General features: G+C 40.3%; 1 protein-coding gene across 5 annotated transcripts in view; it reads right to left on the bottom strand.

Moving 5' to 3' along the window:
• CEP164 (centrosomal protein 164) overlaps positions 1–16099 on the bottom strand; it is a 79475-nt gene that overhangs the window by 58596 nt on the left and 4780 nt on the right. For 3 of the 5 annotated variants that reach the window (XM_074216771.1, XM_074216769.1, XM_074216770.1), the window contains exons 2-8: positions 15442–15537; positions 13695–13806; positions 9265–9469; positions 5208–6908; positions 2398–2553; positions 384–515; positions 11–88 (exon numbers count right to left, since the gene is read on the bottom strand). In XM_074216771.1, coding sequence (XP_074072872.1) covers positions 11–88; positions 384–515; positions 2398–2553; positions 5208–6908; positions 9265–9469; positions 13695–13806; positions 15442–15523 — 2466 coding nt within the window. In that variant the 5' untranslated portion in view covers positions 15524–15537. The remainder of the gene's footprint in view (positions 1–10; positions 89–383; positions 516–2397; positions 2554–5207; positions 6909–9264; positions 9470–13694; positions 13807–15441; positions 15538–16099) is intronic. The other 2 variants (XM_074216772.1, XM_074216773.1) reach the window with 1 other exon arrangement.

Below are 16099 nucleotides of genomic sequence, written 5' to 3'. Positions count from 1 at the left end.
TCAATCTTACCTCATAGTCAAAATTGCCCCCCAGGACCCCAATATCCAGGTGTAGATTCTTGAGGAGTCCAGCTGAGCTTCGAAGGCTCTGAAAAGTAGAGTGAATGATTCAGACTAAGGTGTATTAGAGGTGAAGTAAAGAAGGAAGGAAGTGGGAAGAAGAGTGTTACTGTGTCAGGCTACCTCAGAAAGGGAAGAGGAAGCTCTGGAGGACTATTGGCAAGACCCCCCCTGCCAAAACAACCTTACTGAGATGAGTAATAATGTGTATTGAGCAAGTGGCTGGTACTGGCTGTTCTACTTTCTGCATTCTTCTTGTGAAGACAACCTAAAAACAATGGACTAACAAATACGTTATGACAAGGAAAGGCTGCCTACATTACCTGATTATCACTCTCCTCCTCTTCATTAGTCTCCTCCCCAAGAGGAGCCAGTAAACTGAGAGGGTTCTTCTCTTCATGGATGGAGTCCAGAAGATTCTTGGTAGAGGGAGAAGTCTTGAAGCCTTGTGGAAGCTAAAAAAATGGGAGAAGGAAGCACCCATATGTCAAAAGGAATCAAGAGATGAAAGACTAATGATAAAAAAGATATCAGAGCAAAGAGCTTCCCAAGTGAGATACAATGCCGTGACATCTCATAAGAAGATTTAAGCATTCCACAGAGACCTTCATCCTTTGGAGCTCTCTTTCCCCAAACCTAGTTCAGTCCACAATCAGACTTTCATGGAAATAGCAACTGGTGCTAGTTGATAAGTATAGTCTCACACTCAGGAAATGACATAAATTCAAATCAAAAAGGAAGCTCTAAAAAGGAATCTAATGAACGAAAACCTAAGTTGCCATCCTAGCTCCATCACTGAATCACTGTGTAGCTTTGGGTAAATATTCATCTTACTCAAAATTCCCATTTTAAAACTAAAGAGAGCAACACCAAAACTATCCTTTCTTTCAAGGGGTTTAAAGAAGGAGTGAATAAACCAAAATGCCCCATTTGAAACTGTTAAAGAAGGGTCATGCAAACTCTACTCAGAAACAACTACCTGAGTGTCTATACTTTCATGCATCTGCAATTCAACATCATGTTTCTTGTCTGAGAGTAAGCTCCTGAAGGCAAGAACCATTTTATGTATAACTTATTTTATCTAGTATATGGTATGGCTCCATAGAGGTGAGCTACTCATTAAGACTATTGGTGATTTTGTACACTCTGGATTCATGGATTTCTATACTATATGTGGATAATTTCAAAATCATTCTATTTAATTTCAGTGTCTTACCTGATCTCCAGGTCCATGTTTCCACTGACAGGACACCATTAGTTCAAGTTCCCATATCCCTAGCCCTATAAGCACCTCTCCTTTCCAGCTATCCAGTTTTCTCATTTCTCTTAAAGCTATCAACTTTCTCCCAATTCCTTGTGTATATGACCTTGAAGCCATTTTTGACTCTCCTTTACTTCTAACAACCAACCACAGTAAACAAATCTTACAAGTTCTTTCTTTCCAATGTGTCTCACATGGCCCACTCTATCACTACAGTTCTAGACACCTCGGCTACCTTTTCATATACTAGATTCCTGATTATGACTTTCCAGATCCAAAACAACAATTAAATCAATACTGTCAATGATGCTGGAATAGGTGTACTTTTTGGTCCTTTGTTGGATTCTATGACTCCACTCAGCCTGCCTATGTTCCAAACCCTTAAAAAACAAGTACTTTTTCATTCATTCTCAAACTGTCCCTCTTTTTCTAACTCTGCTACTACCATCCTAATTCTAACCTCATATCTATTTACAAATTATTAACACAGTCTCCTAAGCAGTACCATGGCCCTTGTTCTCTCCTGCCAATTCATTTTAAATACCATTTTCAGATTAGTCTTCCAAAAATACCAGTTTCTTTATGTCACTTCTTCACTTAAAAACTTACATTGGCTCTCGGAGGGCAGATAAAGTCCAAATTTCTCCTTTTGGTATTACAAAGTCATTCTTCACCTTCCCTATCTAACCTTACTGTTCAGTATTCCCTCCAACAAATCCTTCACTCCAATCTGGCAGGTCTTCTTATTCCAATCCACACTGATCTTTCTCTCCTCCAACTCCTATTACACATATTGCCTGTACCATCCAGTTATCTGATGCCATATTGTTTTGTTTCTGGTTTATAGATTTATTCAGTACATTTTCAAATAACTGTCTTATTTCCCAGTTGCTTTACATGCATGTCTTGTTTACCCAACTAAAAAGTAAGTTCCCTAAAGGCAACAGTCTGTATCCTGTATTTTTCTTATTTCCTTGTACTATGTCTGTCATGGCACTAAGTACACAATAAGAACTATTGGTTGAATTCATCTACCTCCCCACAGCAACCACATAGACAAAGGAAAGAACATTTACCAGAGTAGTTTCCAAAGGTTGAGGAGATTCCACTGAGTTTCCCAAGTTGACACTCAAGGATGAACAGAAGGCTGGGGTTGAAGTATCCATATGACTGCGTAATGGAGCGAGGCCTCCCAGGGGTACATGAACTGGTGCTAAGGAAGAACCCAGGGCCTAGGCAACACAAAACACCTTGTCATGTATCCTAATAAGCAATATGACCCCAGGAATGTTGGAGACAGATATAAAAATTAAACCTCTACATTCGGTCCACTCAAATTTAAAATTATCTCTGTTCAGAGGCTGACAATTAAAAAGGACATTTAGAAATGAACATTGTATTGAGAGCACTGACAAATAACAGATTGATTTACTGGTTCCTTTATCTTTCTCACTGTACTTCTTCATTTGGCAGATATTACCTGGAGATAATGAAGCAACAAGTGGGAAAAAGAGTACCTTTCCCCATCTGCCACCTGAGGAGAATGTGAAAGAAAGAAGTCATACAAAAGGTATGATCTCTCTATTTGAACTAGAGATGGCACTCCCCCACTGATTGTGTTTGCATTCAAAAAGGCCGCCAAGGCTGCCCCAGGGAGGCAGCATAAGACTTCAAAGACCCGAGGTCAGATGATAGAATCTCTTACTTCCCACCTGACCAAGGCAATGAAGGTCTCCAAACCTCAGAGAGCTTGTCTCGCCCACCTCACAGAACTGTAGCCAGTGGAATGAGAAGTGGACAAGGAAAGAAGAAACCAGGCGCATCATCCTGCTCTGGTGACCTGGGGCAAGGAATAATTCTCTGGGGTTTAGTCCTTTCGTCTGACAAAGGAGCAATTTGTTCCTTGCAACTCGATGATTCCCCATCCCCCTTAGCTCTAGTGCCTCCTCTGTGCTGATTCTTTCCTATATGATACTTAGTTTATCTGTACCTAGTAGCTGGCATGTTGTTTTCCCCATTAGGGAGTCCCTCAAAGGTAGGGACTGTCTCCCTAGTACTTAGCACATAACAAATGCTGAATAAAAGCTTACTGACTATTCATTCTAAATGAAGTAATACATGGGAAAACATTTTTCTCAATTGTTGCATTTGGAAAGTAAAATTATCATCACCATTATAGAATTACAATTATCAGGGCCTATCAAGAGAAAGGTTTTATAAATGGCAATGCTGTAATGACTTAGAAAGAGTTCTTAAAAATCCTTAGTCCTTCCAGAAAAAAAAATCCTTAGTCTGATCCCTGGTTGTTTGGGCCTTCTGAGGGCAAAGTATAGAGAAGGGGATACAGAAAGGGTTCAATTAGAAAACCCAGATAAGTGATGGCATAGACAAATTTCCTTCAACCTCCCCACACAAGTTCAGCTTAGGAAGCCAAGGACTAAAGCAATTGGAACTAAAACATTTACTTTCCCTTGTAGAGAAAAACAGGGACCCAGCTAAACAAGTGTGATAAAAGGTCACCTAAGAACTAACCTGGGCTCCTGATAGGTGAGGCAGCTGGAAGATGTCTCATGGTAGGGGAGTGAGAGAAGGGTCCACAGGACAGCTTTTCCTGATGTGATTAGAGAGCGAGCTTGGGCCTGTTCCTCCTGGCTTCACTCCCTCCAATCAGTCCCAGTTTGTCAGCAAGCAAAATTCTCCCCGCGTTGTATTTATGGAAAATTACAGACTCCTAACATGGGTAATTCGCTATCATGCTGGGGATTGGGGGAAGGAGACAGGCACGCTGAGGTCTTTGTTCTCCCAAGCCTTTACCAAATCAGTGGTTATCAGGGGAAATTACACATTCTTGGCCCCTAGCTAATTATGTTCTACAGATGGCCATTAACTATGAGTGTGGGGCTTTGGGTAGAGTTGTCCTTCAGAGAGGATAAACTTGCTGCCATTGGGCTAATTAAAACTTTCAGGATAATCTGCAGCATTATCCGATATTTATAGTCCTAGAGTAGTTATTAGCAGCTAACGGAGCACTAATGCATGCCAGTAATTAGGAACCGGAGGCAGCAATTGGGTGAAGTCACAGCTGGGCAGAAACAAGAGGGTAACCAGGCAAATTCAACCCCACTCAGTCCCACAGACTTCTGAATTAAGTCTTCCCTGAATTAGTGTGAATTTCTCTGATTTGGGAGCAAACATCCCTGCTCCTTGGTCACTGCTTACTCTAAGAATAAAGAAGGAAAGCCAGAAGAGAAGGCCTCCATCTTTGTTTCCCTAGCTGTAGCCACCAGAATCTAGGACCAGGAAGCAGTCATTCATATCATTTTCTGATGCAGAAAACTAAGCTCATCAGTGACAGATAGGAGATTCTGGGGTCTAAAGTATACCTAGGGAATATGCCAACTCCTGGTTTTCCAAGATATCAGGCAAGTGACCTAATTTATCTGGGGCTATAGGGTGAGTACCTAATTTTAAAGAGGTTCTCTTTCCCATCTCAAATATTTAAAGTTCCAAAGGGACTAGAGAAGGTTCCCCACATCCCAGAAAAACACCATCCATACTTTTCTGGGATCACAGGATCAGTAGTAACACTTTTCCTTTGACCATACACTGGCTTGTTTTTCTTTAAAACATCTATGTGATACCCCTAGGTAGTGAAAGAAAGGAATCCTAGATAATCTTGATTGTCATCTCAAAGGAGGACAGATGACAAAGCTCTGCACCCACCAGAACATCTCCAAAAATACCCATAATACACAGGTAAGAACTGACATTCCAGGAAGGAAGTTTGATGGAAAACCAGCTGATGAAGCCCACTTACCACCTTGAATGGAATCTGCCATCCCCCTCCATGGCTCCTTCCTACACCCCACCCTGCAGGGAAGCCTACCTGATTGAGAAGCTGCCTCATCCCTGACTCTGTAGCAGGGCCTCTGCTGGAATTCAGTTCAGCTTCCTCCTGCCTGGGCCTGCTGTCTAGTTGCAGTTGGACTTGCTGAGTGGGCCCCTGCTCTTCAGGAACATTGCCTACTGCCTCTGGACCCTGAAGGAGCCCTGGTGCCCAAGCCATGGCCCCTGACTCTCCTTCAGTGGCTTTAGTCTCCTCTTCACCCTCACTGGGTGAGCCGGGGGACCCAGGGGACCCAGCTGTCATATGGCAGACCATGCTAGCAATGTCCTTGCAGGGCATCTCCAGCATGTTCTCGGCCAGCAATGGGCCATCTAGCCGTCTAGAGATTTTGACCATCTGCAGTATGTGCTGATAAAATCTCTGGTCCTCAGAGTAGCCTTCACTTTCTGATTGTTCATCTGCTGAGCTCTGGATAGGGACCAACTGTGACTCAAGAAAAGACTGGGCATGTTGGGCCCGTAGGCCAGCTGCTAACTGGCCCACTGCTGGTTGTGACTCCTGGGAGCTTTGCATGTCCCAGGAGAAGTTGTCCACCTCACCTAGGACCTGTGAGTCCAGGTGAGAGGCTAGACTGCTGCTACTGCTATTGCTCTCCAGGTCTGGTTCAGAAGTACTAGGCTTCTTGTCTTCATCTGGAAAACCCGGAGGATGAGAGATCTCCCTGATCTCCTTGGTAAGAGGCAACCCAACCTGGGTATTCTCAGAGGGGGCATTCTGAGCAGCTGTCTGAACAAGGGACGATGTTATATCTGCATTCACTGCGGGGGCACGAAGGTGGCCTTGCAGTCTATCCTGAGTTGAGGCTGCTTGTAGCTCAGAGTCACTTAGCTCAGACTCCTTGCAGCTCTCCTGGTCATTCCTGCTGAGGAGTCCAGAAGCCTGTCCTAGCCACAGTCCCCAGGGTTCTCTTTTCCTCCTGCCTTTTCCCAAGAGGCCATCTTCCTCAAGAACCTCTTGCTGCTTTAGCTCTTCAGCTGGACTGCTATCTATCAAAAGCAACTTGCCTTTCCTGCTTGACAAGAGCTGTTCAGAATTGTAGGGAGACAGGAAGGCTGCATCCCCTAAGCCTGTCGAGGGAATCAGGTTCCTTCCTTTGTCCCCACTAGGACCAGTTAGGCTAGGTCTGGACAGGTTATAGCAGACCTGCTCCCCTTTTCCATGGGAGTTCTTGATAGCTTCAGAGGGCTTTGAATTGGTAGAGAATTGACTCCTACTCTCTAACACCTCTGGACCATCTTGGAAATGTCTGATACTTTCAGGACTTTGAGGACCACATTTCAGCTGCTTGGTCATCATTTCTAGCTCTTCTACTTCAGGGTCTGAAAAGCCCAGGCAAAACTTCTCTGTCAGCTTCTGGGGCTTCTCAAGGCCCAACTGGTCACCTAGTTCTGTTTTGCCTGGGACCAGGACTCTGCTTAAGGCTTTCTCAACATTGTCAGAGATCTGTTGAGTTCGGGGAACTTGGTCTTTGGACAGTGGCTGCAGCTTGCATGGCAAAGAACCCGCAAGAGGCCATGGGTTGTCACCTAGCATGCACATGCCTTTCCCTTTCCTAAAGGAGCCCTCACTTTTCATCTGCATCTCCTGACCTAGGTCCAAGCCAATGAACCCAGATGCTGGGAGGGGGGATGGGCCACAGAAGGAGGAAGAAGGTAGGAGCCCCTGCTCTGGCTGTGTTTCCTAAACAGGCAATATAAACATGTAGAGAAAAGTAAGATATGGCACTTCAAACTTACATATTACTTTATTTCTAAGCAAAACAATCTATGACCTGTGTATCTATGGACAGGTAGTACCCAAACTAGGAAAGAGGGGTAAAAACCAATTATCAACCTGGAAAAGCTTATCCCTATTAAAATAACTTCAGACTTATTAAGGCCCAGGTTCAAAATGAAGTTCTACTTGAAGAAAATTGGCTATCTCTCAGGAGATTGAGGAAAGGGGAGAAAATAACTAAAGCCTAACCCTCTAGAAACTATTTTATGCTTTGGTAGCATGGAAATGAGCCCACCCTACTTAAGGAAGATTATCCCACTGTTGTGATGCTTCCTGCTCTAAAAACCCAAAAGGGTCTAAAGCTGCTGAGCTAGGCTCTATCAACCAGACTGCAGTCTGAGTTGCAGACTGAGTCAAATATTCATCACCTTCCAAAAATGAAGGTAAGACTGTTTAGGAGGGGAGAGCAAGATGACCTGAGCTAAGATTTTACACCCAGAATTGAATCCACTATCCAAAGGCCACCCTCTGCCCTTCACTCTGATACACTAACCCTGTCCCAACTATTAATTATCTTACAGTCTATGAACACTCAATACTTTATGAAAATGAACAATTAATTAATTTCAAAATTATATGTCTTGGGGCGGCTAGGTGGCGTAGTGGATAAAGCACCGGCCTTGGAGTCAGGAGTACTTGGGTTCAAATCCGGTCTCAGACACTTAATAATTACCTAGTTGTGTGGCCTTGGGCAAGCTACTTAACCCCATTTGCCTTGCAAAGATCTAAAAAAAAATTATATGTCTTACCTTTCTTCTTAAAGGAATGGGATTTCCAAAAAATAGGGAAATACACAAAACATGAAAAGAGTTTGGGGGAAAAGCAGAGATAAGGAGAAGAGATTGATCTGACAGGCAACTACTACAATATAGGCCCCAGAAAAGACAACTTGAGGAAGGAAGGAAAGAGAGAAGGAAAAAAAATCAAATCATTGAAGAGTTAACACTAAGGAGGAAAAGTAGCTATAGACTACAAAATAAGGTAATCAGGGGACATGAGGGATTTTTAAAGTTCTATGACCATATCCTGACTGAATTAAGTAACTATATAAACTGATATTAGTATCATTCTTCCATCCCACTACCAAGATGACTTAATTTTCCCATTTTCTGGTTGATTGACCCTATCTGTATTCCTTGGGGAGCTAAGTCTTATGGGAAGACCATTGGCCTGATTATTTTTTTTTAAAAAAAGAGTTAGGTTCTAGTCCCTATTACATTATTGATTTTTCAAGGTAACCATGGTCCTTAAATCCTCCGTTGACAAAATAAGAAAAATAACTCCTGCCCACTCCTATATTGAGGCATGTTGTCAGGAAAAATGAAATCATAGAGAAGTTTGAATTAAAAAGCAAAATGCTAAGGTAGGTATTACAGTTGCCTTCAAATCTTTTTTTTTTCCTTAAAGACTAGGTCTCAAGGGTTACTCATGGTCCAATTCCACTCCTGATTATATGGGAGCTTTGACCTATTCATCACTTCTGATGTCAGGGTCCTTAGGTGATGTGGTGACCCATTGTCCTTAGGTGATTTGGTGACCCATAGTAATGCTAAATTCAGCTTGGATACTCAATTGGCCTAGTCCTCTGCAGCTCAGAACTCTTGAGTTCAAGATATCTGCCAACCTCAGCTTCCCTGGTAGCTGGCTTACCATCAAATCTTAGTCATTCTTGCTAAGAAGGAAAACAGCAACAAGATCATTCAAAGCAATGAATGACACCAAAAGCATTTCTGTCTCTAGAAGGTACTTTCATGCTTTCATCTCCATATGGCTATATTTGATGACTAAGAATTCATTCACATGTTAAAATGAATTATCAAAGTTATGAAGACATAACTTAAAAGTAGTGGGAAGATCATTCCACTTAGCCATCTTGCCCCCTTCTCAATCTTTTCTTGAAGCCCATTCCATGACAGAAATAGAAAGCATCATTTTGTGGACTGACATAAAACTTCAGCAGAAAGTAAAGGTTTTTTCCCTAAGTTTATCTTCCCAGGGTCAAGTCGTTTTAGCTAAAATAAAGACTTCTTCTCCAGTTTCTACAGAGCACCAAAATTGATCAGAGGTAAAAAAAAAAAACACAAATAGAAAAATAAACCTGCAAATAATCAAGAGTCAACAATACTATCATTGTTATTATTACTAATAGTAATTACTAAGAGTCTTTAACTTCATAGTCCTTGAAGAAACATCCAAAAGTATAGAAAGCCCCATCAAATTCAGTCTTGCCCCCTTTAGAAGTTAGCAAACTATGACTCACCATGGGAGTTTTGAGAGGTTCCTTGTCCTTCTTGTCTTTCTTGTCCTTCTTCTTTTTCTTATCTTTCTTTTTGATGGCACCAGGAGTGGACAGCTTTCCTCGTTCCTGGATCACCAGTTTCCGATAATGTTCATCACATGGATGATCCCACATGGACTGTCCATTGGCAAAGTTGAAATAGTAAATATTACCTGTGATGTCCTGGCTGGGAAGAAAAAGAAATTGGAGACCAATTTTTTTTTATTTTTTGGAATTTATAAAGATTTTATTTGAATTTTACAATTTTTCCCCTAATCTTACTTCCCTCCCCCCACCCCCCACAGAAGGCAATTTGCCAGTCTTTACATTGTAGAAACCAATTTTTAACCAAGTTGAAAACTACTTTTAAAAAAACTGAATTATTGTATTGTTAGATATACTGTACTGTCAGGGGTGGGGAGTCAATTTGTTGACCAGAAGGGTTTCAGTTCCTAATAAGCCAATGATTTTCAAGATAAATATGGTCCTCCATAGATAAATATTTCTATGAAAAGAGCAATATAAACAAAAGTTTTATTTCCAGAGATAAGGCTTTACTTAAAATTTTATTATTGTCTAAAGGAAGAAATGTATAGTGAAGTTTTAATCATGTATATGAAATTAAGTAATTGAAGATAACATCAAGCCACATCAATGAGGGTCAACATCCAGAATACTTTGCAAGACTGAATGAATACAAAGAAAAGTAGGAGAGGAGTTTTAGCCTGAGCAAGCATTTAAAAATTAAAAAAATCAAACTATTACATAATAAAAATTTTAAAATTATGGAATCTGAGCTATCATTTATTACATATGAAAGGATCCAAGAGTTGTTACAGACAATTCCCTATAGATAGTAATTCAATACATTATTATGGGCAAAAAAAACAGAACAACTGCTGGGAATCATGAGGATGACTGGTGAAAATGAAACTTTATCTTACCTTTATGCAGATCCATAATCCTTCTACATCTATCATACTGTATACATTTCTAATAATTCTATTTCACAAAAGACATAACAGAATTAGAGAAAGTCTAGAGAATAATTAAATATTTGAGGTAATCTTGATGACCATGTGACTGTAATAATAATAATAATAATTGTGAGGAATTTGACTTCTACAAAATCTAAGAGGAGATTGTTAGTTTAAATTTTTATATATACAAATTGTGTGTGTGTGTGTGTGTGTGTGTGTGTGCATGTATTACAAATAAAAACAGGGCTCTTCCTGTGGTTGTGCCTTCGTGAAGATATGTGAGTGTCAGACAAAAGAATTAAGCCCAACCTGATCAGACCTGAGAGTTGATCAATGCTCTGTCTGGTCCTAAGTTTGACCTATGGTCCTTGTCCTTTACAAGTGAGGTATTACTATACACTCCCCTGTATTCATTAGTATAATGACCAAGGCAGGGAAAGCATATCGATTAGACTGTGCCCCAACCAATGACTGGCATGAAAGGAAAGAAACAAGTCTTTCAAATTGCATATAAGACTAGACACTGTTGTAATTAGTAGCCTTTCTCACCCTCTTCTATAGAGTTTATTAATAAAAACTACTTTAACCACTCTGAACTAAATATTTATAATTAGATCATTTATAACATCATCATCATAAGAAGAAGAACAGCATTTAAATAGTGCTTTAAAGTTTGTAAAATTCTTCATGAATACTGTCTCATTTTATCCTCCCAACAATTCTGGTAGATCTGTGCTATTATGGTCCTCATTTTACAGTTGAGGAAACTGAGGCAGATGATGGCTATAAGTCCCTGAGCAAGTCACTTAACATAGGTTTTCCTGACCTCCAGGTCCAGTCCTGGCTCACTGTCTACCTTGCTGCTATATATAAGAATAGGCTTAAAATCGGGGTTTTTCTCTAGAAAAGCTAAGACCTAAAAGAGCTGGTTGAACCTAGAAAATCATAACTAGTATAGAGAATTAGAGAGTTAGAATTGGCTTGTTCACTAATTCCTATAATGAAATAACAAAGGGAAAACATTCCTGGAGATGAGTTTAATCACAAATCAAATAAGTGCCATTTTACACAAGTAAAAGGCACAAAAGACATCATCAAGGATGAATAAGACCCGTGTTAAGAATTAAAGAACAGGGCGGCTGGGTGGCGCAGCAGATAAGCACCAGCCCTGGAGTCAGGAGTGCCTGGGTTCAAATCCGGTTTCAGACACTTAATAATTACCTAGCTGTGTGGCCTTGGGCAAGCCACTTAACCCCATTTTCCTTGCAAAAAAAAAAAAGAATTAAAGAACAAAAGCGGGGGGGGAGCTAGGTGGCACAGCGAGGGGGCAGCTAAGTGGCACAGTGAATAGAGCACCGGCCCTGGAGTCAGGAAGATCTGAGTTCAAATTCAGCCTCGGACATTTACTAATTACCTAGCTGTATGACCCTGGGCAAATCACTTAACCCCATTGCCTTGCAAAAACCAAAAAAGGAAGAAAAAGGGAAGGAAGGAAGGGTGGGAGGAAGGAAGGAAGGGAGGGAAGGACAAATGGACAACTCAATGCTACATAGCCCCTGACTATTAACTAAATCAAAAAGTTAGATGGAGCATCAGCCCTGGAGTCAGGAGAACCTGAGTTCAAATCTAGCTATCTGACCCTGAGCAAGTCCATTAACACCACTTGCCTCAGTTTCCTCATCTGTAAAATGAGCTGGAGAAGGAAATAGCAAACTACTCCAATATCTTTACTAAAAACAAAGAAACCTAGGATGGTCACAACTCACATAGTCTGAAGAGTTGGACACAATTGAAACAACTCAACAACACCACTGAATAAACCAGGGGAAAATCTCCAACATATTACATAGCTCCAACACATAAGAAACAAAGAGAAGTTATTCTTTGCACTGGTATAATTAGTGCCTGATTCTGATAGGAGTGGAGCAATTTGACAAAGTGAGTTATAACTTTCACACCTTACTAAAGGAAGGTTATGCCCCTATGTGCCTCCTTCCTGGAAAATGAAAAGTCAAAGTGGAAATATTTAGTCCTACTATTCAAAGTGAGGGTATGTGTCCTCAAGCAAACCAGAAAGGTTCCCAGAAGGTCAGGAAGGTTGAGTATAGACAGGGGGCAGTATATTTCAAAAGTATGATCCCAGAATTAAATTGGAGGAAGAGGGAGATGGATTACATTTTACAAATTATACAGCACTTTTAACAAGCCCGAGATGTTCATGACACAAAAATCCACTTATATTCTGCCAGGAAATAATACATGAGTACAAATCATGAAATATCATGACTTCCAAAGAATCAAACTTCTGAGTGACCCAAAGAGATATGGTAAATATAAACAGGCTACAGATTATCACCAATGATAAATATATAAGTAAAGATACAAAGGATAGTAGCCAGAAAATGTTTTAGAAAAGGAGAGTCTGTTTCACAAGAAGAACAAGGGATAATAGATGAACAGTCGGATCATAAACTCATATGTCAGAAAGTCTAGAAATCCACATTTGGCAGACCTCACATGGAAGACCGATAGAAGGCAAAGGACAAGAATTGCTCAGCATGAACAAGCAAAGATGGACTGTCTCAAGTACCCCTGGAGGAAACGTATCAATGAAAATAGAGACCCCATGAAACATACATAGAAAGTATACTAAGTATGTGAATAGTCTATTGAGATATTATTCATATACTTTGCATGGCTTATACTACACTATGGATACAAATATGCTCACTATATTATTTCAAGGCAGAGTACTTTTTTAAAGGTTTTTTTAAAGTTTTATTTTATTTTTTAAGTTTTTGAAGGGAAATGGGATTAAGTGGCTTGCCCAAGGCCACACAGCTAGGTAATTATTAAGTGTCTGAGACCAGATTTGAACCCAGGTACTCCTGACTCGAGGGCCAGTGCTTTATCCACTGTGCCACCTAGCCACCCTAAAGTTTTAAATTTACAGGAGACAGAGAAATAGAAAGCATTTTGCAAATCTTAAAGTGTTATATAAATATTATTATTACTTTACTCTTACTCCTATTACTATGGGAAAGTATTGGATGTTTGGAATGATACACCTAAGTTCGAAGATTCACATCAAGGATGACATCAATACCCTTCCTTCCAGTTTATGTTTATTGGTGCTTGGCCAGAGACAAAATCATGGACTATTTGGATCACAAATCTGACCCAAGATGGTCACAACTCACATAACCTGTCTAGGGCAGCATTTCAGGGACACATTATATCAATTTTGATGGAAAATAAGACAGGAACACACCAGATCCAGGAACAACTTCTAACAGGCCAAAGAGAATGTTAACTTTATCTATTTTTCTCACTCACTAAACTACTCAAGAGAAGATAAGTCACTTATGCTGAAATTTTCCTCCCCATTCTCCGAGGCCCTGGGGTGATGAAACCCAAAGCATGCCTACTTACCATGGTTTCCACTCCAAAGGGAGTGGAGCCACAATGCCTTCTCGGGCCAGCCACATTAATTCTGGTTCACTATTGGGATCAATTCCAATTTCCCTGGCAAATTCAAAAATTTCTGCAGGAAGAAAACAATAGAAAAGACAATAAATGTCATTACAATTCTCACACTCCTAGAATATAGGTTTCCCAAGAAGAGCATTTTTCTCTCTGTCTTGGTGGATCCATCTTCTGTACTTCAAAAGTGCTCATATATATGGCAAAAAATGATTTTTGAGGATAGCCCACTGTTTTACAGATCAGTAATGTGAAACCCAGAGGAGGTAAGCGGCTTACCTTGAATCACATAGGCATATTAAAAAAACTAGAAAGCTTCTGTCTCTAAAATCTTGAAGAAGAGATTATAGTCAACTATATGGACTGTTAAGGGTAATTTTGTTTGGGGGGGACAGAGGGAGAGGTGAGAGAAAGGATCTCTGGTGAACCTAGTCACAAAAGGTCATTAGGAGCAATGAAACTAGTAAAGGAGAGGGAAGAAATCTCAGATGAAGAAATGATAAAGATGGAACCTGTGGGACTTTGGGAAAATTGGGACACTGCTGGCAAGATGATATCAGAGATTAAGAGTTAGACTTGGAATCTGAAGACGGGGGTTAAAATTCTATCGCTTAAATCTCCAGGCTATCTAGGTCAGTCCAAATATCTGACTTAAGACTTTCAACTACATAATATGCAGGTTACAGTACAAAAACTTCTCACACTAATAGAAGCATATCACTGGCACTGAGAATATAGGTTTAAAATAAAAACTATTCATTATTTTTAGTTGATTTTAAGATCAATTCCCCCCACCCACCCCACAAAAAAAAAGGTTCACCAAGAGAACAGCTGAAACTGCTGTCCAGGAATGGTTGAACTTAATGCTCAAAAAAATGCAATGGAATGAATGGGTTTATGTAAAATGTCACCTAAAAAAAAACAGGAACAAAAAACATCTGGATATTTTCTTTAGTACAATGAGGGAGGGTAGTGAGGCAACATGGTAAGAGAAAGAACTCCTGGGTTCAGTGCAACATTTACTATCTGTGGCCTATGGACAAATTTATTTTCTTAATTTATTTTTTTTTAGGGTTTTTTTTTGCAAGGCAAATGGGGTTAAGTGGCTTGCCCACAGCCACACAGCTAGGTAATTATTAAGTGTTTGAGACCGGATTTGAACCCAGGTACTCCTGACTCCAGGGCTGGTGCTTTATCCACTGCACCACCTAGCCACCCCTATTTTCTTAATTTAAAAATAGAAAAAAAAAATTTTTACACCCTACCCCACAGTGTGGTTGTAAGGAAAGGTTTAGTATATATTAAAGTGTTATAGAAGTAGGCTTGTGGTCTTGTTGACACAGCCTAGACTTGGAGTCAGTAACACTTGAGTTCAAATCTTGCCTCAGATATTTAGTAGCCCTTGGGCAACTCAATTACCTTTTCTCAGCCTTAGATTCCTTATCTCTCAAATGGGGACAATAATAAGGGATCAAGCGAGATAATCTGCAAAGTGTTTTATAAACCCTAAAGCTCATTACATATATGTACACATGTTAGCTGTTTATTTTTATTATATGTGTTACTATTATAACTACAAGCATCTTAAAGCAGAAATTTTCACATATATTCACTCTATATATTGGGGAATTCTTGCTTTCCACTCGCCTCTCACAATTTCCTCCCTTCTCCCAGGCTTCCTCTTGGGACTCAGTACCTTGTTCACTGGGGATGTAGGTTTCATCATAGTCTTCCTCCAGTACCAGTTGGTCCCCTATGCGGATAGGTCTCCCCGCCATGTTTTATCCTAGACCTGGGAAAGAAATGCCAAAGGAATAATCAGTGCCCAGAAAACAAGGGTCATGTTTGGGGCAGGTTCATGTGGACCCGAATGAAGGTAATAAAGAACTCAGCTCCTAAGCCCACACAAGCACCAAGCACATTCTTGTAGGGATCTTGAGGTCAGCCTAAATTATCTCTTATTTATGGAGGAAACTGGTTGAATGGTTAGTCACTAAGTATATATTAAGCCCCAACTATCCTGCCAGGTACTATGCTAAACCCAGGGATACAAAAAAAAAAAAGGTAAAAGGCAGTCCCTGACCTCACAAACTAATGGAGTTTGAAAGCAAACAAAGGTGTACAAAGGAAACTATATACAAGAAAAATAGAAAATAATTAAAAGAGGGAAGGCTTTAGATTTAAGAGAAGTTGGGAAATGTTTCCTGAAGAAGATAGGATATCAGTTGGAACTTAAAGGATACCAGAGAAATCAAGAGATGGAGAAAAGGAGGGAGAGTGCTCAGGCATGATGATAAGTCAGAGCAAACACCAAGAAGCCAAGAGAAGGAAGAGCCAAAAGGCCAGTATCACTG

This window comes from Macrotis lagotis, chromosome 1 (genome assembly GCF_037893015.1).
Source record: "Macrotis lagotis isolate mMagLag1 chromosome 1, bilby.v1.9.chrom.fasta, whole genome shotgun sequence".
Classification (NCBI taxonomy): Eukaryota; Metazoa; Chordata; class Mammalia; order Peramelemorphia; family Peramelidae; genus Macrotis; species Macrotis lagotis.
The sequence above is the reverse complement of the archived record's forward strand: the minus strand, read 5'-3'. Positions and strand labels throughout refer to the sequence as shown.